The sequence below is a fragment of the Salvelinus namaycush genome, chromosome 20 (assembly GCF_016432855.1).
Source record: "Salvelinus namaycush isolate Seneca chromosome 20, SaNama_1.0, whole genome shotgun sequence".
Taxonomy (NCBI): domain Eukaryota; kingdom Metazoa; phylum Chordata; class Actinopteri; order Salmoniformes; family Salmonidae; genus Salvelinus; species Salvelinus namaycush.
Genome location: NC_052326.1, coordinates 17072166 through 17099390, shown reverse-complemented (window position 1 = coordinate 17099390; position 27225 = coordinate 17072166). Strand labels below are relative to the sequence as shown.

At 42.2% G+C, this 27225-nt stretch overlaps 1 protein-coding gene and 1 pseudogene across 1 annotated transcript; both read right to left on the bottom strand.

The window, feature by feature from the left end:
- Positions 1-1746: 1746 nt before the first annotated feature.
- LOC120065613 (EGF domain-specific O-linked N-acetylglucosamine transferase-like) lies at positions 1747-13475 on the bottom strand. The gene is made up of 13 exons (XM_039016671.1): positions 13464-13475; positions 13262-13362; positions 13002-13108; positions 12779-12898; positions 10230-10369; positions 6894-6986; positions 6760-6831; positions 5880-5966; positions 3811-3879; positions 3559-3620; positions 3199-3318; positions 2725-2827; positions 1747-2488 (listed from the first exon to the last, which is right to left on the bottom strand). The coding sequence occupies exons 1-13, from the start codon at positions 13473-13475 to the stop codon at positions 2342-2344; spliced, it is 1233 nt and encodes a 410-aa protein (XP_038872599.1). The 3' UTR covers positions 1747-2341.
- A 2161-nt stretch (positions 13476-15636) lies between these two features.
- LOC120065612 lies at positions 15637-26884 on the bottom strand (annotated as a pseudogene).
- Positions 26885-27225: the final 341 nt, after the last annotated feature.

Genomic DNA, 27225 nt, shown 5'->3' with positions numbered 1-27225 from the left:
ATTGATGTTCCATCATTCTCTCAGCATGCACGTGCAGTTAGAAGCCTGCTAGCAGCAGGCGGACGAGCAATACCCACCGTCATCGTAGGCAGATGAAGCACGAGCTTGAGTGAGAAGCTAACTGAAGCTGGTTAGCTTGAGAAAACCCGGAGTAGATCTAACTTGCTTCCTAGGATACCCCTCTGCTCTCTGCTGCCATGAAGGTTATTGAGGGCATACATCTTGGTTTCCCCACTTTTGATCCGCTGCATAGAGATTCTTATTTTATTTGAGGTCACTGGCCGTAACCTGAGCCGACCCATAAATGGTGTTTATCCCAGACAGTCTGTCAATAATGGGAAAGTTCAGCCACAACATCTGTCAAGAGCAGCTCAGATAGGCATGCCTACATGATATTTTCTGTGTTAGTGTTTTGAACAGGGAAACTGCTGACAACCCTTTAGAACATCAGCTACGTAGCCTGATTCATATTTAAGAGCTAGCCTATCTATCATTCATCATCTGATCAATCACCTGAATAAAACCTGACCCAGATTACACAGGAGTTCAACAGACTATATAAAGAAAGCAGTCTCAGACCAATCAATGCAGTTCCACACATCGTGCAATCCTCTGCTGTGTAATCCTGGAATAAACTCATCTGTTGACTAATGTGTGGTGTTCTGCTGCCATCTAGCGGTGAACCGGTGTCACCGATAGCACAGGCATGGTGGTTTGAGGTCAGACAGATTTATGGTTTTTACAAAAAGATCTGAAACAGTGCCCTTTTGTGGGGAGACATTCCTCCCCAGTCCCCAGCTAACTAAAATAATGAAACCCACAGAAAATAACTGTTTGAGATCAGCAAATATTTTGGAAAACTTCAGAGCGTTTCTGTTCATGGTCACCATCAAAGATTGACTAAAATTATGATTAATAAAATCACTGATGCTTAGCACCAACGGGTACATTTGGACCCCAAGTGTCAAAAACATAATTTATAAACTATTTTTTTGATCCTTCCGAAACTGTAAGACTTTGTCAAGCAACTAGTTACTGACAAACAAAAAAACACAATTTACTATGATTTCTGTCTTAATATGGAATAAATAAAAAATAATCTTTCTGGAAAATGTTATTCAAGTGTGTACTTTGTCATAAAATCATCACATTTAGCACAGAAGTCGATGCATGTACCCTGAAAAGATATACATATGCCTGAACCAAAAAAATGTAATACATATTAAGCTTCCAGTCAATGCCTCTATACCAAGGTGAGAATCTCATCTTTCAGATTAAATTGGAACTGAGTTGACAGCCCATAGCTTTCCAAAAATCTGATCATACCGCCCATATCGGCTGCCATTTTAGGTCGTACCGGTATGTCATACTGGCTCAATCTGTAGTTTCTCAGCCCTTGAGTATCACAGAAACACAACACATTTTTCAGTTGCTATGGGTGAAATTTATCCAAATAACGGTTAAAAACATGACACACAAAAACATATATTTTTTAACATGAACTTGACTGTAAATGTGTTAAAATGTCAAATATATGTTTGTTTTGCAGAATTAAAACTATTTACTTGTGTTACAAAAGGTTTATATTTTATTATTTTACTGCTCGACAGGTGTTCCTTTGCAATCATTACCAATTTGGCCATCAAAAAAATATGTTGCCACTTTTAGGGTTAAATTGCACACAAAAAGAGATGTGTCAGTTCTTTTGAAAATATTTATTTCAAAATGTTTCCATGGCCTTGAAATATAAAATGACTTTACAAGTCTTTGCAAAACATCGACCAAAAGGTCTGACTCCCTTTCTCATAAATAAAACATTGAGCTTTAGATTAATTCGATAGTTTGTGTGCGATAGGGACTACAAAATACCTGCAAAGACCATTCTGAAGTGTTGTTCAAACTGGTGCATACACAACATGCTGAAAATTACATCCCTGCCTGTCACACACAACTTTATCAGAAAATGCAGAAAATAGCAAATTGTTGAGAAATGAAACAAATGTTCTTTCTAAAGGCAACCACACCAGTGGCAGCACGTAATACAAATTTGGCAATTGTTGTAAGGAGTATATACTTTTCTCTAGCAAGGAAAATGGTAGCAGGCACTCATAAGGTTTGCCAAGGCCATTTGATTGGTCTTTAGTATCTCTATTGAGATGTACCCTGGGCTGTGTTGGCAGGTAATAAATAGCTGAAAAGCGATGTTGTAAACTTAAATTTAACCTTGATAATATACAACGTCTTAAGTGTTCAAATGTACTTTTAGATTTCTAAGATGGCTGTGTTTGAGTCCAGGGGTTTGACTTCACCCGACTGTCCTGTTCCTTCTGCTGCTGGGGGCCTACAGTTCATCACGGCTGGGCCGGGGCTTCCACTCGGGGTGGTCCAGGACGTAGCCTGCTGCTTTCAGCACCAGACGCAAGAACTCCTCCACATCAAAGGAGTAGTTGGTGAATTTAGGATGCTCCCCCAGGGTGGGATGATGACCCTGTGTGTGGTGTGTGTGTGTGGGGGGGGGGGAGAGAAAGAGTCGTTATGAACACCGCACTGCAGGTCTGTGATTTGTGAGTGTCTGTGTGAGGCAACGCAAGTGTATAAAGACAAAATGACAGATGAGTCTGGTGGTACATGCTGCAGCTACAGGTGAGGATTGGTAAGGTGTCTCTGGGGACCTGGGGCAGTGAGTTAGGTGGAGGTGGCAGGAGCGGTACTGGAGTGTCCCACCTTATCCTCTGGGAACACTTTGTCCCTTTTTTGCCAAGTCGCATATCGGATCCCCCGCAGCCGAGCCAGATCTCGATAGCAGCTCTCATCCTGACAGTTATATCTGTGGAGAACAGATGCAGACACTTTATCTCCTGCTCTCACTCTCTTCTCTCAGTATGCCTCCCAGCCCTGCATGGCCCGGCCTGATGAATGCCTGTTTAATTAGGCCGTTTTTCACTGCTGCACCTCATGGCTAAGGGCTAACAGAGCACAGCATGCTGCCAGACCCATCACACAGATAGTACTATATCCAGCACAGACGGCACAGGGAGCGCTCTGCCCTGTTGGCCCGTACTACACCATTCACAGAGCATGGAGGGACGGACAGACAGACAAGGATCCAATGGAACAGACAGATACACAGACTCAGAAAAACCCAAAGACATAAAGCTGTTTTAGACACACACAGACAGACTGAACAGTGTCACTCACAGTTCAAAGATGACGGCCCAATCAGGGAGGAAGAGCAGGTGAGTAAGTCCCGCCCCATGAATCCCGATGAAGATGTCAGAGTTGTGGGTAATACTGAGTTGTTCCAGGAACGGGACGTCCCTACAGACAAGACAGACAGTTATGAAATTTAACTTACTACTTAACTCATAATACCCCTACTGACTTCACTCCAACATAGTATACCACTCAATATTTACCCCACTCTAATAGCGGTGTGTCAGACAATAAAATACACCTGTTACTCAATTCCCTTTGTGCTGCTGCCTTATGTCCTCCAGCAGTACCGTATAATTTATCCACCAATAATGCATCTAAAGAATACAAACTGTTCACACTCACTTGTATTTGTAATCCACCACTTTGACCTGGAGTAAAGGCACGGTCTTCAGGGCATTTGTGAGCTGTATGAACACAGTGAGATGCATTCTCTGATCAATGAGAGGAGCAAACGCAGACACCGGCCGCATAAATCACAGGCATTTTACTCCGCCAGTTTAAATAAGATTTTAAATGGCCAGTTAAGAGCTGGAGGAGGCAGTAAATCAATTGAGGGAGGGAGAAGTGGGCAGTGCTGCCTCAGACTGGACTCACCTCCTGCTGGTTTAATATCTTACGATAGTCTGTGCTGCGTGCTAACAACGTGACACGAATCCTCCCCTCCTGAAACCAGGAGCATAAGGATCAGGAGTAGTGAGATGATATAAATAGGACATCTATATTGGATATGGTGCATTAACAGAAATCGCAAAAGATGAACTCCAGCATTTCACGTAATACATTTATTCTCAAACGTGTAAAAGCATTCTTGGAACAACTTTGTCAATTCTCAAAACAGTCTAAAAGAACCAGAACTCTGTGGCCTTTTGCAAAACAGTAAATGCACTTTCAAAATGTGGTTGCCTTCTCAAAACATTAATACAGTATATTCATCAAAATTATATCATACCATCAAAATGGCAAATACATTCATAAAAAGAAAAAAGATTGAGTCCAAGCACACAAAAGTTTGTCTGTCTTTTTAAAGTCCCAGTAGATCAATACATTTTCTTAGCAGTCACTAAATCATGATGATCAAAATTGGAATTACAACTATCCAAAGGTGTACAATTATGGGCAATTACACTCCTTTTATGCATGTTTCACTAAACAATTTAATATACATCAAATCAAATATTATTCCTGATAAAAAGTAAAATAAAAAAGAAGCAATAAGGATTCATTCTTCAGTATCATCACAATCAGATTCCATGTATTCAATACAAAGGTTGATTGGCTCATTGTTTTGTAGACTTTTCATTGGCGCACAGAAACACAATATACATGAGGAAAGGTGAATACAACGGAAGAACACAACTGATATGAATGTAAATGCCTCAAACCACATCAAAGCTCTATAATGGAAGGTCACATCTTTACATGTCGTAAAATAAAAAAATATCTAAACTTATTCCCCATTGCCTAGATCTTTCCCTATATTGTGCATGGTATGACACTGATGGGGTGGTTTAGACGTTAGTGCACAAGTATTTACTGATTACTGGAAACAGTGAACACAATTTCACACATTTCTCTTCCAATGAAAACAATGTGGTAAAATTCGCTTAACAGTGAATGTTGTATTCAATGATGACATCTGTATTTAAAGTTTAGCAAAAGTGTGTCTAAGATATGCAACTCAGGTACAAAGGCAAGAAAATGATCTGAAGTTCTGTAAATGTATTTGAACATAGCTGCTATAGGTACTTTTCAACTCAGATCCCCAAAATGCTTGAATGTGATTAAGAAAAACTGTAAACCCATCCATAGCTTTTCAAGGAACTTAATCTCAATTCGATGTACTTGTAGAAAACTCCCACTACCAATAAGGGGCAGGCTCCCATCCAGAGGTGAAGTGGGAGTTTTCTACAGTATTTTTTATTACATTTTTTTTTACACATTACATAGAGCTACAGCACAGAGGGTTAATATAACAAGTGAGAGAGCAAATGTCCTATACAGCATCACCATCTAGTGGCTAAAAGTCCTACAAAACTCAATTTCAGTCTCACTGGCATTGTACCATCTGAGTTGAAAATAGCCTGAGGAAGACACAACTCCTAATGTTAAAAAAAGAGAAACTGTGAAAGTGATCAGTCACAAACCACACAGACTGTCAGGAGAAACCCAGAGGGAACACACCACCACATAATGCCAAATACATGCAGTTACCCAACTATAAAAGCATATTAGATGGATGACATGAAACAGCAGTGTGTGCATAAGGAGAGCTGATATTGTGATGAGTAGAACACAATGGTAGAGAGGAGCAGTCTGCTGTCTCCCTGAACCATTAATCAGAGGGATGAAAGGAGGAGCTGAGAGGAGCTGAGAGGGGGTCAGGGCCGGGCACACCTCTTATTCAGCTGAGAGACGGTATCGCAAGCACTGCCATCTCACAGGAAGGCTGTTAGCATATTCTTAGCATCAGCTGTGAATACACAATGAGCTGCATCCTCGCAACCGTCTTCAGTGGTCGTAAAGATACAGTCAAATGCACTCAGTCTGGGGTCGTAAAGACCAGTAAAGCCTGTATCGGTGAGCTACAGACCAGTGAAGAAAAGGTGTGTGTGCATGTGTGTGTGTATGCGTGTGTGTGTGCATGTGTGATCAGTATTCCTTACCTTGGGCCCATCCTGTGGAATGTTGAGTCGATATAGAACATACTGGGAGAAGGCCCTGAACATCCCTTCACTGTGGCAGTCAGATATCTGCCATTAACACACCAAGACAAATCCATTAGCTCCATCTGTCTGTCCCACGCGCACATACACATACACACACACACACACACATACACACACACACACACACACACACACACAATGTCCCTCACACACACGCATGTACACACACACACACACACACGTCCCTCGCACACACGCACGGATGCACAGTGAGAATTGTATTTTGATAGAAATCTGACAAATCCAAACACATTCCATACCCACACAGAAAGACACTACATTTAAAGCCATGCCTAGCACAGGTCTATGATTCCCTCCGACAGGCCAGAGCACAGCAGTCATAAATATAAACACATGAATATAAACATGACATAAGCAGCAGGAGCAATCCAAGGCATCAGATATGAGGCTAACCTATCAATAATTCACACCTCAAGGCTGACCCCCCTAGACCTACGTATTTAAATGATACCATCTTTACACAAATCTCCTTGAAATTATCATTTAAATAACTTAAGAGCTGGAGATGATGAGTACATAGCATAAATATTTGACCCAAATGGCATGTTATGAGTTATGACCAAACTGGATAACAGATGATAAAGGAAAATGGCATGATGAGGCGAGAAGCATGAAAGAAAAAAACACGGACATAAAGCCTGTGTGATCAAAATAAGAGAAGGCACGGAGGAAGGCATGGAGTCAGAAAGGCAGGGACAACCCAAGCAGCTCAAATGGATTCAGATTTCCTCATAGGTGGCGCAATCCTATCTCTATATTTTCATTACACATAAAGAGATACAGACAGAATACGAACCAGAGGTGTGTTATAGAACAGCCCATATCTCATCCTGGGGAGCAGGGAGAACACCACATCTTTGAAGCACACCTGTTTCAAGGTAATGGATACGTTATACAACCATGAACGACCACACCCACACTCTCTCTTACCCTTTTAGTGTCAAAAGTTTTCAGATGGATGATGTCATAGTCAGAGAAAGCCTTCCAGGTCTCACTGAACAGATCCCCATATCCATAAAAACTCTGACAAGGAAGAAAAATACATCAGAAAGATTACTTTGAAATTCAGTTGCTTCATCGGACTGGCTAAACTTAATGTCAGATTTCATGGAGAGTAATATGAAACACTGTTTTGAATTATGGTGTATGTTTCATTAGAACTGTACTTGCCCAGCAGTCAGCCACCTGATTAAAGGTCCAATGCAGACGATTTTATCTGAATATCAAATAATTTCTGGGTAACAAGTACCTTACTGTGGTTTTAAATTAAAATTGTCAAAAAGAAACAAAAATAGCTTCTTAACAAAGAGAAAATTATCATGCAGAATTATCATGGAATTTTGCTAAGACTTTCTGTGAGTGGTCTGAGTGGGGAGGAGAAAACTGAAATGTAGCTGTCATTGGAATGCGCGACCAAGAGGGATAGAGAACAGTTGCTTCACAAGGTACACTACATGACCAAAAGTATGTGGACACCTGATAATCAAACATCTAATTCCAAAATCATGGGCATTAATATGCAGTTGGTCCCCACTTTGCTGCTATAACAGCCTCCACTCTTCTGGGAAGGCTTTCCACTAGATGTTGGAACATTGCTGAAGGGACTTGCTTCTATTCAGCCACAAGAGCATTAGTGAGGTCGGCACTGATGTTGGGTGAATAGGCCTGGCTCACAGTCAGCGTTTCAATTCATCCTAAAATTGTTTGATGGGGTTGAGGTCAGGGCTCTGCGCAGGCCAGTCAAGTTCTTCCACACTGATCTTGACAAACCACTTCTGTATGGACCTTGCTTTGTGCACGGGGGCATTGTCATGCTGAAACAGGAAAGGGCCTTCCTCAAACTGATGCCACAAAGTTGGAGGCACAGTATCGTCTAGAATGTCACTGTGTGCTGTAGCGTTAAGATTTCCCTTCACTGGAACTAATGGGCCTTGCCCAAACCATGAAAAACAGCCCCAGACCATTATTCCTCCTCCACCAAACTTTACAGTTGACACTATTCACTCGGCAGGTAGCGTTTTCCTGGCATCCGCTAAACTCAGATTCATTCATCAGACTGCCAGGTGGTGAAGAGTGATTCATCACTTCAGAGAACGCGTTTCCACTGCTCCAGAGTCCAATGGCACCGAGCTTTACACCACTCCAGCCGACGCTTGGCATTGCGGATTGTGATCTTAGGCTTGTGTGCGGCTGATTGGCCATGGAAACCTATTTCAAAAAGCTCCCATCGTAACAGTTATGGGGCTGACGTTGCTTCCAGAGGCAGTTTGGAACTCGGTAGTTAGTGTTGCAACTGAAGACATGCGATTTTTATACGCTACGCACTTCAGCACTCTGCAGTTCTGTTCTGTGAGCTTGTGTGGCCTACCACTTCGCGGCTGAGCCGTTGTTGCTCCTAGACGTTTCCACTTCACAATTATAGCACTTACAGTTGACCGGGGCAGCTCTAGCAGGGCAGACATTTCACGAAATGACCTGTTGGAAAAGTGGCATCCTATGATGGTGCCACGTTGAAAGTCATTGAGCTCTTCAGTAAGGCCATTCTAGTACCAATGTTTGTCTATGAAGAGTGCATGGCTGTGTGCACTATTTTACACACCGGTCAGCAACGGGTGTGGCTGAAATAGCCAAATCCACAAATTTGAAGCATGTCCACATACATTTGTATATAAGTAAGCATTTCACTGTTGTATTCAGCGCATGTGACAGATACAATTTGATTTGAAAGACATGATCTAAGTGACTGATATTTGGTATTCACCAGTCATAAAAGTATGCCTTACTTACTTTGAAGAACTACTAAAATAGTTATTTTGTCAGACAGCATAGGCAGCAGCTCTCTAGGCGAGATGATAACTTGGAATGAAATAAAGTAATCAAATAAAACAAATGTAATATACACAACTGAACTATTTTATTGAAGTAAAGTGATGTAAATAAATGATGGTTAATAAGTGATGAGCAGTAATGGGCAGTGACACCATCACGGAACTTAATATTATTGTTTTATTCTGTGTTGTAACAGCATTCAACCCACATAATGCATAGTGCATTTAATGTTTAAAAACAAAAAAATCGAAACCGAAATCAACCTTGCTTTATTATCAAACTGAAACCGAACCGACCTTGCTTTATTATCAAACTGAAACCGAACTGACCTTGCTTTATTATCAAACTGAAACCGAACCGACCTTGCTTTATTATCAAACTGAAACCGAACCGACCTTGCTTTATTATCAAACTGAAACTGAACCGACCTTGCTTTATTATCGAACTGAAATCGAACCGACCTTGCTTTATTATCAAACTGAAACCGAACCGACCCTGCTTTATTATCAAACTGAAACCGAACTGACCTTGCTTTATTATCAAACTGAAACCGAACTGACCTTGCTTTATTATCAAACTGAAATCGAACCGACCTTGCTTTATTATCAAACTGAAACCGAACCGACCCTGCTTTATTATCAAACTGAAACCGAACCGACCTTGCTTTATTATCAAACTGAAACCGAACCGACCTTGCTTTATTATCAAACTGAAACCGAACTGACCTTGCTTTATTATCAAACTGAAATCGAACCGACCTTGCTTTATTATCAAACTGAAACCGAACCGACCCTGCTTTATTATCAAACTGAAACCGAACCGACCTTGCTTTATTATCAAACTGAAACTGAAACGACTTCGCTTTATTATTAAACTGAAACCGAACCGACCTTGCTTTATTATCAAACTGAAACCGAACCGACCTTGCTTTATTATCGAACTGAAACCGAACTGACCTTGCTTTATTATCAAACTGAAACCGAACCTGCTTTATTATCAAACTGAAACCGAACCGACCTTGCTCACTATTGTCAGATGAAAGGCCATTCCTTTCCATCTCGCTGTCATTTTCTCTCCCTCCCTCTCTCCTTATCCTTCGCCTCCACAGACAGAGGGGGGAACAATAGACAGGATAAGGTTTCCCATAAATCATTCTGTTTTACACCCACTGCTTCACCTTAATCTCCTCCACAAGCAAGTGGTCAAATGTGAAACACAGCACATCGATACACAACACTCTGGTAAACAACCATTCTCTTGCTTCTTTTTGTACAAACACATTTGGACAAAACATTCAGCTTGCGAGGTGACAGCAACATGGTGGAATCTCTAATTAGCTTATTGGAGGGCCCAGCTAAGCCATCACCATATTTCTTGCACTTATTCAGTCGTCTCAGATCAGTGAAATGGAGATGGGCTGCAGAATATTGTACTTACTGTGTCCCACATGAGGATTTTGATGTCTCTGCTGAAGGAGTTGTTGATGTGCTGGGAGATGTACAGGTTGACAAAGTCACAGAAATGATGGTACATGTTAACCCCTGCCAAAAACACACATTCAGGTTGATCCATCACATCTCAGTCAGTACCTCTGTTAAGGCTGTGTCACGCAAAGCAATTTGGATGCAATTTCTGTTGCAGATGCAAGTTACAAGTGACATCATCTCCAGCAGGTTGCTGATACAATTCAAACGCAATTGAAATTGCATGCAACATCCAATCCTGTCATACATCACATCGTGGTTTCATAAATTATTTGTTTATTCAAATGTTTGGTAATTGTAACAGCATCGACATAGACAAGATGTTGGCTGTACAATTTACCTAGCTAGCAAAATGTTGCCTATTTTCCAAACAAGTTTTACCAAGATAGCTAGATAGCTAACCAAGGTAGCGACAAGCTAAGCTAGCTAGATAGTGCAGTTCATGTTGGACAATTTCAGTTGAAACTGGACAGAGAAAGGTCTGGGTTTACTTTTAAAATGTTTATTGACTGGCAGACCATATGTAACCGATGTGAAATGGCTTGCTAGGTAGCGGCGGTGCGCGCTAGCAGCCTTTCAGTCGGTGGCGTCACTTGCTCTGAAACATTGAAGTAGTGGTTCCCCTTGCTCTGCAAGGGCCGTGGCCTTTGTGGAGCGATGGGTAACGAAGCTTAGTGGGCGACCGTTGTTGATGTGTGCAGAGGGTCCCTGGTTTGCGCCCGGGGCGAGGGGACGGATGTAAATTTATACTGTTACATTGATGCTGTTGACCCGGATCACTGGTTGCTGCGGAAAAGGAGGAGGTCGAAAGGGGGGGTGAATGTAACCGATGTGAAATGGCTAGCTAGGTAGCGGTGGTGCGCGCTAGCAGCCTTTCAGTCGGTGACGTCACTTGCTCTGAAACCTTGAAGTAGTGGTTCCCCTTGCTCTGCAAGGGCCGCGGCCTTTGTGGAGCGATGGGTAACGATGCTTTGTGGGCGACCGTTGTTGATGTGTGCAGAGGGTCCCTGGTTCGCGAGGGGACGGACGTAAAGTTATACTGTTACACATATACATGACTAGCCATGATATCTAGAATTGTTTATGCATTTCCCATTTGGCATGTCTCTTTTGTCGCAGTTTGCAGCAGCACTGACAGCTGTGTTGACATCACAACTCGGTCTAAGTTCCGAACGGCACAATATGACAAGTCATGTCAACTTTTTTCTGCTCAATGATTGGACATTGTTTAGAGTCAGCTGCATGAAATAGGATGATTATATCTCTTGTGATGCAATGCAACTAAGTTGCAGGCTATTGTTTGGGGGGTGACACACGGAGCAACCCAGATGCAACATTGTTGCAACAACATCAATTGTGTCCAGATTGCTTCGTGTGACCTCGACTTTCCTGTATCACTACCATAGAAATAGAATGCATAGATAGGCCATCTCCATTCTTGTCATTAATGACATAACAGCTGGACTGGCAGCGATTTTGAGTGTACCCATTCCTAAGTCGAAAAAATACAGGTTATGACAACGTAATAATTTTATGCATTAACGTTAGAAAATAAGCACATTCATTGGACCAGTGCCATTGCTAATACTACAGGATTAGTATTGAAAACATGACATGCGGTAATAAAGTGGCTATAGATAATCTGAAAGACATTTAAATAGAATGACATTAAAACAGTTAGGCTATGTGTTTGCAGACTAGTTAGCTGAAATTCACTACGATTGTGTGTATTTTCCACTTTCATGGCAAACTTTCTGTACTGCTAACATTCACTTCCAGTCATTTTCGCTCTGGTGCTGGTCCAATTAATTTCATTATTTCCGAACGCTTCTGCATGGAATTATTATATTGCCTTAACCTTCTCAATCTTCAACCTAGACCATGACAGAAAGTAAAAGCCGGAAGTTTACCCTTCAATCTGTGCTGTGATTTGTTGAGTCAACTCAACTGACATGGCAAAAAATACATTCCATTTAATGAGCCACATCAGTTAGCATCATTTGAATGAACATTCTACATTACCATGGCAACCCAGCATCAGATGATAGAACATTTCAAAATATCATGGAAATTATTGCATCACAATACCAGGCAGCCATTGCGAGTGTACCCATGAGCTTGCAGTCAAATTGCAAGGGTTCCAAGCATGTTGGGCGGCAGGTAGCCTAGTGGTTAGAGCGTTGGCCCTGTAACCGAAAGGTTGCAAGATCAAATCCCCGAGCTGACAAGGTATAAATCTGTCGTTCTGCCCCTGAACAAGGCAGGGGCACTGTTCCTAGGCCGTGACTGAAAATAAGAATTTGTTCTTAACTGACTTGCCTAGTTAAATAAAGGTTAAAAAATAATAATGTTCTATTCATTTTATTTATATGGTCACTACACTGTACGCAAACAGAATGTGTGCGATGAAGAGACAAGCAAATGTAAGAAAGACTCAATAAAAACTAAACTACTAGGATTCTTTGCACACAGGAAAACAAGGAATCCAGATGGGACTCTAGATAAGACGTGTCCCCCAAGGGTACACTGACCTCTCATGACCCCTGCGAGGGTTCCGCAGGTCCAAGTACAGATTGGTTGCCCTGCAGAAGCGAGTGTGGCTGGTGCATTTCAGAGACGAGTCTCCCTAGAAATAAAATGTGAGCGTTTAGCAAACGTATTTTCTGTTTATCAGTGTGGATTCCTGAGTCCTGTGTGCAGCTGCACTAGAGAAGGAAGGGTTTACAGGATTGGTGGCCTTGCAGAGTCTTCATCTCACTGAGGCGTTCCGTGACGTAACCAAAGTCTGCCTGTTTCCAGAACAGCTCCTGGGATGCCTCCAATGAGCTGGCCCTAGGGAGGCCGAAGAGCTCTGTTAGGTCAAACCAGTGGCAGAAATAAATTATGCACATCCACATGTATGACAAGAGCTTGACACAATATGCTAATGAATAAAATAAAACAATATTCTTGTTAGTGAATGCAGAGAGGGGGATGGTATTGTACCATCCGGCGTCAACCCTGGTGCAGACAGGATAGCCAAAGCAGTTCTCTGGGCCACAGTTCTTCTCATACCCCCAGCAGGCCGACACATCCAGCAGAGCATCCTGTTATAAAACATTAAAGAGTTGGGAAGGGGGAGGAAAAAACTAAAAGACGTGCTAAACACTTGGATGGAACTTAAAAGACCCCACTAAAAACAGCCTACTTGTACCACCATGATACACAAAACATCAGTACGTGGTCACTGTCAAACACTGTAAGCTTTCAATTGTTTTAGGCTTAAGCTCTAAACGTACTTTCTGTCCACAAGACTATGGCTGCTTAGACAAGAGACTTAAAATTAGCTAATCCCCCTCCACACTGTATATGATGATAACAAACATGGTAGTCATAGGGCCCTATTACTGACAATAAAAAAGCACGGTGATCCTTCTATGTAATCATTCTATCCTGACACACTGACTCCAGACCTGCTCTATTATTTGTTGATAGAGGTTATGGGGAGGGCCAGTGGGGTAAGTAACTGATCTTGACACAGGTATTGGTGGTCAGCTAGTGAGCCCTCAGAAAAAAATAGTTTTTGAACATGCCTGAACCAAGGCGCATTTGGTGGCAGCAAGCCTTGTAGACAACGCTAAAGAAGACACCCAGGTTAACACAATATATATATTGTATATATATATACATATATATATATATATATAACACAATATATTGCAATAAAATGCAAATTAATTACTTAAAAATCATACAATGTGATTTTCTGGATTTTTGTTTTAGATTCCGTCTCTCACAGTTGAAGTGTACCTATGATAAGAATTACAGACCTCTACATGCTTTGTAAGTAGGAAAACCTGCAAAATCGGCAGTGTTTCAAATACTTGTTCTCCCCAATGTATATATATATATATGACACTACAGCCAGAGCCTTCAGGACAGCCTTAGGAGGCTAAACATCACAGCCACATGCCCGTTCATGGCTTTGAGCAAGAAGTTGACTCTCAGGAGTTAAATGGACTTGAGATGGGGAGAGTCATTGTGGGATTTTTTTTTAAATAATAAAAATGAAGTAATCTGAGTATGTGCTTCATATTATCACATAGGTAGGAGACCTATATATTCTCATGCGTGTTCTGCTGTAGCCTACATTGATTTATTTTATTTGAAGTTATATTCCGATATTGTGATATTTGTTCTACTGCTACATTGATGTCTTGAAAATTAAATGAATTCGGGTCTTGTAAGCCCCACAGCTGAGTACAGTATGTGTGCATATGGTGGGTGTTCTGCAGTGTCGTCTAAAAATGTTGCTGTACATTGATGTCTAGAAAATTAGGCTATAAGAAATGTAGACCTGTGTAAACACCGCAGCTATACTCAAGTATGTGTGCATACTGAAGTGACGTGTAAAATGCTTTGAATTAATTAGCACCTTGGAGAGTGCTGTCCGTTTCACCAACATTGTAGGCTACTTGGCTGCTACGTTGTTTGACACATTTTTCCCCTCAATCTGATGCTTTTGAGCCCGTGGGGAAACACCACGAGGCTTCAAAAATATGCTGAAGTTGTTAGAATATGTACATTCAGAGTCTTTAATAATAACACCAATAGGCTAAATGTCGGATCACATAATTACGGCATGTTTTTGGTGTAAAGTGTTGCTCCCTTAAATTAAAGCCGTCTAGACTTTTCTCAGGGAGTGTCGCAGGCCGGCTACTGTATCAAATGAATAAATTGTTGCTTCCACAACACAATCGCTATATTGATTGCTACAATGGAACATACGCTATGAACCATACACAAACAGTGACTAACATATTATCCGATTTTCACAAGTTGTTCACCAATATATAATTATCTGTAGTTTACGGGGTTCTATCACTGCTCCAGAGCTCCTTACCAAGTTGCAGCAATATTATTACATGACCATTACAAAACGCCCCTAATAAAACGTCTGGATTAGTAGTTTCGCATTGCTCGATAAATCATCCCCGCTACCCTGATATCATCAATGTGGAACTTTTTGGTGGCACCGCTATGGCTGGTACACAGCTAAATGCATTCCGAGTGAAAAGTGATAGAACCTGCAAACTTCCAAAATCTACTTCTCGTGAATAAAATAAAGTTTATGTGGTCGATCAGAAGACTAAACTACACATTTATTAAACCTGGCGCTTACCTTCTGCAAGCTAAAATTTAGAAACTCCAGGTCGCCATACCACCGGAAATCTTACACCCGCACGCAGTGTACTATCAGTCACAAGGTGGAGATGTAGGATGTAGTTCCGACTTGCAGAAGTGCTGTATCTACAGTTGGATTTGCATACAATTCTGGGGGGAAAAAACGTATATCAAGAATAAATCATCACCCATCCCAATACATTTTCATTTATTTATTAATGTTAAACGCCAAATAGGTATTTAAGCATCTTGTAAATAAACAGTTATTACGTTCATGTCTATGCCACATGTGATCTGTGAGAAATCATGTAGAGTGACTACATACATACCACTGCAATAACATGTTAAGATACTGATTTGTTACCCACATTCTCATAATTTCCCTCTTAAATAGTTCTATTTGGATCATTAAAACAATAAAATAATCACAGATCCTCAAATCCCTTTTTTATTTAAAGACAGCGATGGAATGTACAAAAACATGGACTATTCTGTAATCAGAAATAAAAGCATGAACTCTTCTTTTCCCATCCTTTACAGTGAACGTACTTCTACAAAAATGTTTTTTGTATCTGTGTCTATTGCATGGAAGTTAAATAGATAGATCAGCCCATTTCTGTTTTTTGAGCAGTTCATCATTCTGGGTTTTGTACATGTTCTTGACGTCCTCCAGGTCGAGTCTCAGCTCCTCTGCCTCCTCAGCCTTCTCTCCATACATCTGGAGGATGGTGTTGTGTCTCTGCTCCAGCTCCTACAACACAGTCAGTCACACAACACAGGCTCAGAGGACAACACTAGATCTATAGTCTCAATAGAGCTAACTCTAGTGGACTTTTCCTTTTCTGTGACTAGATGGTTATAAAGCTCTGTCCAGCAACTCATCTTGTGAGATGTTAGTTTTCACATAACCTCTTGTATTTAAGCTAAATAATCACAACAGGGATTTACCCTAATATGATTAAACTGTCTTAGTGGTACTTCTATGAATGAATCCTCTCCTCGCCTGAAGTTGCACTTCTCCTTCACACTGTCCTCCATCTCCTCATTCTGATTGGTCAATCTGACCATCTCCTCCGCCATGGAAGAGCGAGTCCTCTCCAGACTAGAGATCTCCAGCTGAGCGGGCAGGCAAGAGAGCGAAAGAGAGAATGAATGAAAGAAGAAAGAAAGAGGTAAGAAAGATCCTGGCAAGCAGTTTTTCAACAACCTTCAGAAAGTATATTTGTAAATCAGACACTTCATCGAAAACTAGAAGGCATTTGAAGAAATGCATGTAGGACACTCTTCCATTGGTAGGCCTCAAAGCAATGTTGAAGCAGTGTCAGGCAGGCAGTTGGTACCTGTAGCTGCGCTCTCTCCCTCTCTGAGTTTAAGCTGGGACTGCAGGTTCTCTATGATGCTGGAGCCTCCACTGAGCCGAGCCGCCTCATACAAGTTGACCCCACTCAAAGACATGGACATGGTCATCGTCCCCAACGACTGATCCAGAGAGTCCTCCTGATGAAATACAAAACAGGTCTCTCTTGTTAACCATCCAACCTCAAGCGAGCCAAATATGCAAACTAGCTCAGATTTGTCCCTTTGCCATAAGTTCCCTATTCATTTAACTGAGGTAACCATCCCTTATACTGGGCAAAAAATGGGAGGTTGGCTGGGTGTGAAAGGGTAAATGGTGTGCCTGTGGCGAGTACCTGGGAGGAGGAGGAGTGCAGGCCTGTGTGGTCTGCTGCACTGATGGAGCTGGAACGGGACAGGGAGGGGGTAGATGAGGCTGGGGGCTCACCCACAGACTGAACCAATGACGTCCACTCCTAATGACAGAAACAGCATGTCATTTCCCCACCACACAGACTGATTTAAGAACAGACACACAAGGTTGGTCATTGATATAAAACAGAAATCGCTAAATATATCTACCTTTTCCTTGAGGGTCTCTTGTGCTAGGTAGCGTTTTTTCCTCTCTTGCTCCACCTTCATTTTTTCCATCTCCAGCTGATTGGTCAGGAGTAGCTGGTGGGAGGAACAGAGGAGGTTAAATCAAATCAACTGTATTTATGAAGCCCTTTTTACATCAGCAGATGTCACAAAGTGGTATACAGAAACCCAGTTTAAAACCCCAAACAGCAAGCAAGGCAGATGTAGAAGCACGGTGGATAGGAAAAACTCCCTAGAAAGGAAGGAAACCTAGGAAGAAACCAGGCTCTGAGGATGTGTGAGGAGTGTTGTTACATTACTGCAGGGTAAGTTGGGCAGGGGAAGAAACATACCTTGTCCTTCTTGGCCTGTGTTCGAGTGTGCTCTCCCCTCAGATTCTCCAGCTCCACATGCTCCCTACACCATAAGGATTACAGAAAATGGCCCGTTAATGGAAAGGCTCCAAAGCTTTGTAATGAATAGCCATTAGGTCCACCTCAATGTACAATGTCAGAAAGTATTCATACCCCTTGACTTATTCCACATTTTGTTGTGTAACATCATAAATTCAACATTTATTAAATACATTTATCAACATTTATTAAATAAATCTCACCCATCTACACAGAATACCCCATTATAACAAAGTGAAAACATGTTTTTAGAAATGTTAGAAAATGTATTGAAGATTAAATACAGAAACATCTAATTTACATAAGCATTCACATCCCTGAGTCAATACATGTTAGAATACGATTACAGCTGTGAGTCCTTCTGGGTAAGTCTCTAAGAGCTTTCCACACCTGTATTGTACAATATTTGCCCATTATTCTTTTCAAAATTCTTCAAGCTCTGTCAAGTTGATCACTGCTAGACAACCATTTTCAAATCTTATCGCAGATTTTCAAGCAGATTTAAGTCAAAATTGTAACTCAGCCAATCAGCATTCACAGTCTTATTTGTAAGCAACTCCAGTGTAGATTTGGATTTGTGTTTTCGGTTATTGTTGAAAGGTGAATTCATCCCCCAGTGTCTGGTAGAAAGCAGACTTGCCTGTGCTTAGCTCCGTTCCGTTTCTTTTTTATCGTGAAAAACTCCACAGTCCTTAACGATTACAAACATACCCATAACATCATGCAGACACCATTATGCTTGAAAATATGGAGAGTGGTACTCAGTAATGGGTTGTATTGGATTTGCTCCAAACATATCACTTGGTATTCAGGAGAAAAAAAAGTTCATTGCTTTGCCACATTTTTTTGCCCTGTGCCAAACAGGATGCATGTTTTGGAATATTTTTATTCTGTACAGGCTTCCTTCTTTTCACTCTGTAAATTAGATTAGTTTTGTGGAGTAACTACAATGTTATTGATCCATCCTCAGTTATCTCCTGTCACAGCCATTCAATGGTGGAAAAAGTACCCAATTGTCATACTTGAGTAAAAGTAAAAGATACCTTAAACAGAAAATGACTCAAGTAAAAGTGAGTCACCCAATAAAATACAAGTTGAGTAAAAGTCTAAAAGTATTTGGTTTTAAATATACTTAAGTATCAAAGTAAATGTAATTGCTAAAATATACTTAAGTATCAAAAGCACAAGTATAAATCAAATCAGATGGCACAATTTTATTTTTTACATTTTATTTACGGATAGCTATGGGCACACTCCAACATTCAGACATAATTTACAAATGAAGCATTTGTGTTAAGTGAGTCCGCCAGATAAGAGCCAGTAGGGATGAACAGGGATGTTCGAATGTGTGAATTTGACCATTTTCCTGCATTCAAAATGTAACAAGTACTTCTGGTTGTCAGGGAAAATGTATGCAGTAAAAAGTATATCATTTTCTTCAGGAATGTAGTGAAGTAAAAGTAGAAGTTGTAAAAAATATAAATAGTAAAGTACAAACACCCCAAAAAACTACTAAAGTATACTTTCAAGTATTTTTACTTAAGTACTTTAGACCACTGCAACTGTTTTAAAGTCACCATTGGCCTCATAGTGAAATCCCTGAGCGGTTTCCTTCCTCTCCGGTAACTGAGTTAGGAAGGACGCCTGTATCTTTGTAGTGACTGGGTGTATTGATACACCCAACCACAGTTGAATTAATAACTTCACCATACTCGAAGGGATTTTCAATGTCTGCTTTGGTATTTTGACCCATCTACCAAAAGGTGCCCTTCTTTGCAAAGCATTGGAAAACCTCCCTGGTCTTTGTGGTTGAATCGGTGTTTGAAATTCACTGCTCAACTGAGTGACCTTACAGATAATTGTATGTGTGGGGTACAGAGATGTGGTAGTCATTCAAAAATCATGTTAAACACTATTATTGAACACAGTGAGTCAATGCGCCTTATTTTGTGACTTGTTAAGCACATTTTTACTCCTGAACATATTTAGGCTTTGCATAACAAAGGGGTAGAATACTTACTGACTCAAGACATTTCAGCTTTTCAATTAAGTGTAAAACAATTCCCATAACATAATTCCTATTTGACATTATAGGGTATTGTCTGTAGGCAAGTCATTTTTTGGTATTTTTTTATCCATTTTAAATTCAGGCTATAACACAACAAAATGTGGAAATAGTCATGGGGTGGGAATACTTTCTGAAAGCACTAAGTGAAGGCAACTTACTACTGTGTCTCACCGAGCCTGTGTTAAAAGCCTTCCAGTACCTGCTGCTGTCATCCTCCAGTTTCTCCAGCCTGGTCTTTTCTGTGTCCAGCTGACCGTGGAGACGCCCTTTCTCCTGGCGAAGCAGGGAATTCTGGGACTCCAGTGAGACCAGCTGGGCCTTAATGGCCAGAAGCTCCTCAGTTGCTGTGCACTCCTTTTCCACAGCAACAGCCAGCTGGGCCTGTGCCTCCACTGTTGAGTTAAAGGGTGGGAGGTTAAAGGAATTAAACCTTTATCTAAAAATAGGAGCAATCTGTGGTCCTAACAAGATGTAGAAAGCTCTTGTTACAAACTAAAGTAAATTGTGACTTCAGAGGTTCTGTTCTCACATAGTCGATCTGAAATGTTCTTCTCTAGTTTCTCCCATGATGCCGTCTGGCCAACCATTGAGGCCTGCAGGTTCTCCATCTGTCTGAGCAAGGGCTGTGTTGCTGAGGTAACACTCTGACTCAGCTCCTGGGTCCTGGTCTCCGCCCCCTGCAGTCTCTAAAGACCACCGGTAAACACATCAGTGTGTAACCTTTGACCCCTAACACACAAGCATGGCTGCGCCTTACAGTCAACTCCAAAGAAGTAATGAGGAAAACAGGCCTGTGTGAGTGTCTACTACCTGCTGCAGGTCACTGATCTCCTCCCTCAGGTAGTCTTATTTCCTGGCCTGCTGCTGTTCAGCCCTCTGCAGAGCCAGCTGCAGATCAGCCACCTGGTTGACCAAAGCATCCTGCTGCATGTGGGCCTCCACCAGGGTCAGAGCCAGCTCCTCCTTGACCTGGGTTTCCCTGCTCAAAACAGCTTCCTGGGCCTCACTGGCATGGCTGGCCTTGGCTTTGTGCAGCCCTGCCAGTTCCCTGAGATCACATACACCCCACCATGTCACTACATGGCTTGGAAATATGAGTTGGTGCTTCTGTGACCATCTTTACCCATCATAATGTTGTGTCTTTGTGGGATTTCTAAATGACAAGCACATCTGAAGCAGGAGTTGGAAAAGTATAGTTATTATTATTTGTGTGAAGTATGTATTCTTACTTGTAGGAGTTGTCGAGGGCAGCCTGCAGGCTCTTATTGTTTTCCTGGAGCTCCTCTGAGTCATTCTGGAGTTTGGTCATGTCCTTCTCCTGGCGCTCCACCACTATGTTCAGCTTGTTAATGTTGTCCCTGTACTGCTTCTTCACCTCCTCATTCCCATCAAAAAGCTGGAGACACACACACACAGCCAGGCATGGTTAGATACTCATGGGCTTTCAGGATCAGGACACACTTCTGATGCCCGCAAAGTATTGCGACTTCTCTATAAAATTCTAAAATGTTAAATATATTTCCCCTGACCTGCTGTAGGTGTTCGAGCTCTTCCTCCTGCTCTTTAAGCATCTTGTTCTGTTTGGTGATTTTAGTCTCACTCTCCTTCTCCTTCACACGCAGCTTCTTGACAGCTTCTCACCCTCCTCAAGCAGTCCGCGGATCTGCTTCTCCATCTTTCTGAGGATCTCCATAGTCTCGTTGGAGTTCAGTCTGGTGGACAGCTCTTCCCTCATCCCCTTAATCTCCTATGGAGGAAACATAACAGTAAAAAGACTTGAGACGATGCTTGAAGAAGGCTTTTTTTGCATTGCGACTATCATTGTCACTAATGTTGTTATATGACAATGATCTTAAATTAGTTCTTAGGCAGCGTGTTAGTTCTTAGCTTGTTTTACCTTCTTGGCAATGTCTCTCTCCTTGCATGCTAGCTGGGCTTTCCTCTCTGTGTCTGCGATGCGCTGTGTGAACTCCTCCTTCAGAGACTGAACACTGGAACTCTCCTCCTTAAGACCAATCACCTCACTGCGACACACACAGAGACCCCGCAGTCTCACAAAGGACCATCCTTATCCAAACACACATTCCCATAGACAAAACCAAGAGGATCAAAATTCGCCAAAATGTTTTTGTTTCTTTAGGCTATTCTAATAGACCATGCAACTGAACAAAAATATAAAACACAAAATGCAACTATTTCAAAGATTTTACAGAGTTACAGTTCATATAAGGAAATCAGTCAATGGAAATAAAATAACTAGGCCCTAATCTATAGGTTTCACATGACTGGGAATACAGATATGCATCTGTTGGTCACAGATATCTTTTTAAAAAAAAGGTAGGGGCATGGATCAGAAAAACAGTATCCGGTCTGTCAACTACTTACCTCATGCAGGGCCATGGAACACATCTCCTTCGCATAGAGTTGATCAGACTGTTACTGTTGTTCCACTCTTCTTCAATGGCTGTGCAAAGTTGTTGGATGTTGGTGGGACCTGGAACACGCTGTCGTACACGTCGATCCAGAGCATTCCATACATGCTCAATGGGTGACATGTCTGGTGAGTATGCAGGCCATGCAAGAACTGGGACATTTTCAGCTTCCAAGAATTGTGTACAGATCCAAGCGACATGGGGCCATGCAATATCATGCTGAAACATGAGGTGATGGCGGCGGATGAATGGCACGACAATGGGCCTCAGGATCTCATCACGGTGCATTCAAATTGCCCTCCACCATGCAGCACTCTGTTTACAACGTTGACATCAGCAGACTGCTTGCCCACACAACACCATACACGCAATCTGTCCGGTACAGTTGAAACCGGGAATCATCCGTGAAGAGCATACTTCTCCAACATGCCAGTGGCCATGTTGGAGAAGTATGTGAGCATTTGCCCACGGAAGTCGGTTACAACACCGAACTACAGTCAGGCCAAGACGACAAGCTGATGAGCTTTCCTGAGATCGTTTCTGACAATTTGTGCTGAAATTCTTTGTTTGTGCAAACCCACAGTTTCATCAGCTGTTCGGGTGGCTAGTCTCAGATGATCCCAGAGGTGAAGAAGCCGGATGTGGATGTCCTCGGCTGGCATGGTTACACGTGGTCTGCGGTTGTGAGGCCGGTTGGACGTACTGATAAATTCTCCAAAACAACATTGGAGGCGGCTTATGGTAGAGAAATTAACATTAAATTATCTGGCAACAGCACTGGTGGACATTGCTGCAGTCAGCATGCCAATTGCACACTCCCTCAAAATTTGAGACATCTGTGGCATTGTTTTGTGTGACAAAACTGCTAAATATAGAGTGGCATTTTATTGTCCACTACACAGGGTGCACCTGTGTTATGATCATGCTGTTTTAATCAGCTTCTTGATATGCCACACCTGGCAGGTGGATGGATTATCATGACAAAGAAGAAATGCTCACTAACAGGGATATAAACAGATTTGTGCCCAAAATTTGTGCTTATGGAGAATTTCTGTGATCTTTTATTTTAGATGATGAAGCATGGGACCAACACTTTCTTTACATGTTGTGTTTATATTTTTGTTCAGTATATTTCCATTGGTGAGTTTAGAGAATGCTCCTTTCTGCTCTTACATGGCATTTTCAAACCTGGATTTTACCCAATGTCAAGATCTTTATACGCACTCTTTAAGGTTGTCACACTCTTCCTCTAGCCTTGCCTTGTCTTTGCTGATTGACAGCAGCTGTAACTCCCTCTTCTCAAGGCAGCTTGACAGCTCATCAATTACCTACAAAAAAGTCCACATAGGAATTTCACAGGGAATGCACTCAGTGAATGCATAAAACTGATAGTGTACCTTGTTTCTAAACTTGCTTTCAAAGGACAACTTAACTTTCAGTTTCCACCAAGAATGTTTTTCAAATAGAGGAGCACACTGCTTAACACATGATGGTTTGGGGAATGCTTCTTGTCGACAGGGTCAATCCATGTCATTTCAGCAAGCCATGACACCCATCTCAGAATGTTCCGAAATCATGTCTGTAGTTAGAAACAGCTAAGATTAGCATTCCTGCAACATTATTTTGTTGAAATATCATTTTATCTCTGAGAAATTAAGCTAATTGTCCACTTTAATTGAAAGGATAAGGATTCATATAATAATATTCAATAAATATAGTCCCTAACATTTCATTTGGACCAAACGTTTTCCTAACAATGAGTAAGACATGGGGAATCCAAAGAAAAGGTCCAAAGCCACCCACTGATCCCTCACACCAATCCCACCTCAACAATGAGTATAGAGTATCAGTTTTCTATGTCTGACAAGTAGTATGGAGCCACGGCTGAGTATTGTTTCTTCATCTTATGTAATGTATTCTCAGTGAATATGGTGATGTTTTCCCCCCCTGTTCAGATAAATTAGTCTTTGAAGTTGTTAGGTTTATGTCCCATCCTACATCCTGATATAATTATTATGTTCCAGATGATGTTAAAGGGATAGGCCTTGTTCACCCAAATTACAAAATCACATATTGGTTTCCTTACCCTGTAAGCAGTTAAATGGACAAGGTACGACAGCAATCCATTCATTCAGACGCCTGGGATCTCATCGTCAGAGTTGACTTCACTGACACTGCGGCTGTCCAAAGACTGCATGCTGAACGAATCGATGCGCTCAAAGGCATCGGAGGAGGATCCGCAGCTCTTGGTCAGCTTGGCGTAGTCCTCCAGGCGGGAGAAGTCCCGACAGGCAGATGCTGAGAGCAGCCCTGCATCAGGTGGAGGCCTGCCTTGGCCTCTGCAGTCTCTTGCCTGTAACTGGCCGAGCTCTCACTCTGCACACTTTCATGGTCCAAAACCTCTATGTCACTAGTGGTGGAGGTGCCTGAGGAGAATGTGCTGACAGGAGGGGAGGGGGTGTTGCTCTGTCTGTCCTCTGATTTCGGGGAGGGTGCTTCGCTCTGCCTGTCCTCCACTTTTGGGTCTTTGTCCTCCAATAGGATTTCCTTAGGGGGTGTGGTAGGGAAAGAGTCAAAGGGGACTCCAGTTTAGTGTTGCTGGTGTAACAGTTTAACGTTAGACCGTCCCCTCGCCCCGGGCGCGAACCAGGGACCCTCTGCACACATCAACAACAGTCACCCACGAAGCATCGTTACCCATCGCTCCACAAAGGCCGTGGACCTTGCAGAGCAAGGGGAACCACTACTTCAAGGTCTCAAAGCGAGTGACGTCACCGATTGAAACGCTATTAGCGCGCACCACCGCTAACTAGCTAGCCATTTCACATCGGTTACACTCACCCCTCTTTCGACCTCCTCCTTTTCCGCAGCAACCAGTGATCCGGGTCAACAGCATCAATGTAACAGTTTTAACTTTAATCCGTCCCCTCGCCCCGGGCGAGAACCAGGGACCCTATGCACGCATCAACAACAGTCACCTACGAAGCATCGTTACCCATCGCTCCACAAAAGCCGTGGCCCTTGCAGAGCAAGGGGAACCACTACTTCAAGGTCTCAAAGCGAGTGACGTCACCGATTGAAACGCTATTAGCGCGCACCACCTCTAACTAGCTAGCCATTTCACATCGGTTACACTGGGGGGGTTCAGAAATGTCAACAACATCATCATCAGGTTGGGAGTCTGAGGGAGTAAATGGTCGTTCTGTTTGTGCATCCTCAGGAACAGCAGTTGTATCCTCTACAGTTGATTCTATCCAGCTCTCACTGATTAGTGGACTGTCAGTGTCATTATGAGCATCACACTGAGCCAAGACTGGAGGGTCTGGTGTCTGAATGAGGAAGATATCTGAGGAAGACCATTGACTTTTGGACTCAGTCAGGACAGCCTGGTTCTCATCAGCTTCCTGGTCTTCCAGTCTGTTGGTCTCCTTCATCCCTGGCTTGTGAGGGTCCACATCGTCCTTAAACATAGTCTCCCTGTTCTCCTCATCCTTCTCCTGTAACTGCCTGTGGAACTTGGTGGGTGGCACAGATACAATCTGGGTATTCATGACACCCTGCAGTTCTCCTGGAGGCAGAAAAGCATTTCTGTTTCATCCACAACCGTGCGGTCGTGATGGCCTCAGATGACAGAGCGAGAGTTGTTGCACACTCCTCTGGAGGAGATTCCCCATTGTGTCAACCCCCATCCACCGCTCAATGGTGTCTTCCCTGGTAGATCTAACGGGAAAACAGGTTGTAGCCCTTGTTGGTAAATGGCCAGAAGATAAGGGCATATAACAGTCAGACACCAAAGCATATTTAATATTTATTTTATTGTGTAAATTAGACACCGGCTCATCATGGTTTCCTTATCACGATGACTAGTTAGTGTTTCACTTTCCTTGGTAATCACATCAATTCAGAAATAATGCTCAAACGCAAATGGTTGTGTAATATTAAATCACAAAACAACCAATGACAGGAGTACACAGATATGCTATAACATTAGCTAACGTTACTTCACCTACCGCCATAAGGCATTACCACTGTGTCGCCCCGTTCGTCTTCTTTAATGTCAAGAACTCGGTCGATGGATTTCTGAACTATTGTCAAAGCTTGTTTGGCAAAGCTTGACAGCTGGGTAGAGCTGAACCAACTCATGATAGTTGTCTCTTGCTAGCAAGCGCTAACGTTAGTGAACAGACTCTCTAGCTAGCCAGCCAACTTAGCTAGGAGTATGAACATCCACATGAGGTTTACTAACAAGACAGAGAGTTAACTTGTCAGCTTGAAATAATATGCCCATTCCACGCAATGAGCCATATGTTTTAACAACAATATCTGTCGAAGCAAATAAGCGAGTTGGTTAGCTGGTTAGTTAGCTAGATAACCATTAATCAGGCAAACCCTTCCTCGACCTCGATACAAGTCAAATAATACTACAGAAATATAAAGTTAGCTAGCTAGTACATCCATACAGTGGAATGAAAATCCCTGCCTCAACCGGGACATGACTCTTTAAACGTTATTATTATTCTGTTTCGTTAATCGCTTTTCCCTTTCATTGTTGATATGTTTTGGTATTTTTGAAATATGGCATAATTCTGGGAGTTTCTTCATATGGGCGTTCCTTGATATCAGGAAACGCACATTAGTGCCTGCCATTGGTCAGTCCATTGATCAGTTCCTGCCATAGAGACGATATTAGATTGTGTCAGAGGGTGCACCCGATTGCACCGGAAGAAGGAGGCCCAACTCAGCCGAAACTCAGTCTCCATCCAGCAGGTGTCGTTTTTTTCGTTGTTTCGCCTACCAAGCAATTACTTTTTGTATGGAGGTCAATGAGAGTGTCGAACCTGGTAAACAACTAAATGAATAGCTTATTTGCAAGGTGAGGTTTATTTAATCAAATAGAAGCTTCCTAATGCTTAAGTTGTTACGAGTGTAACAAGTAGGTCATGTGACATCCGGCAACTT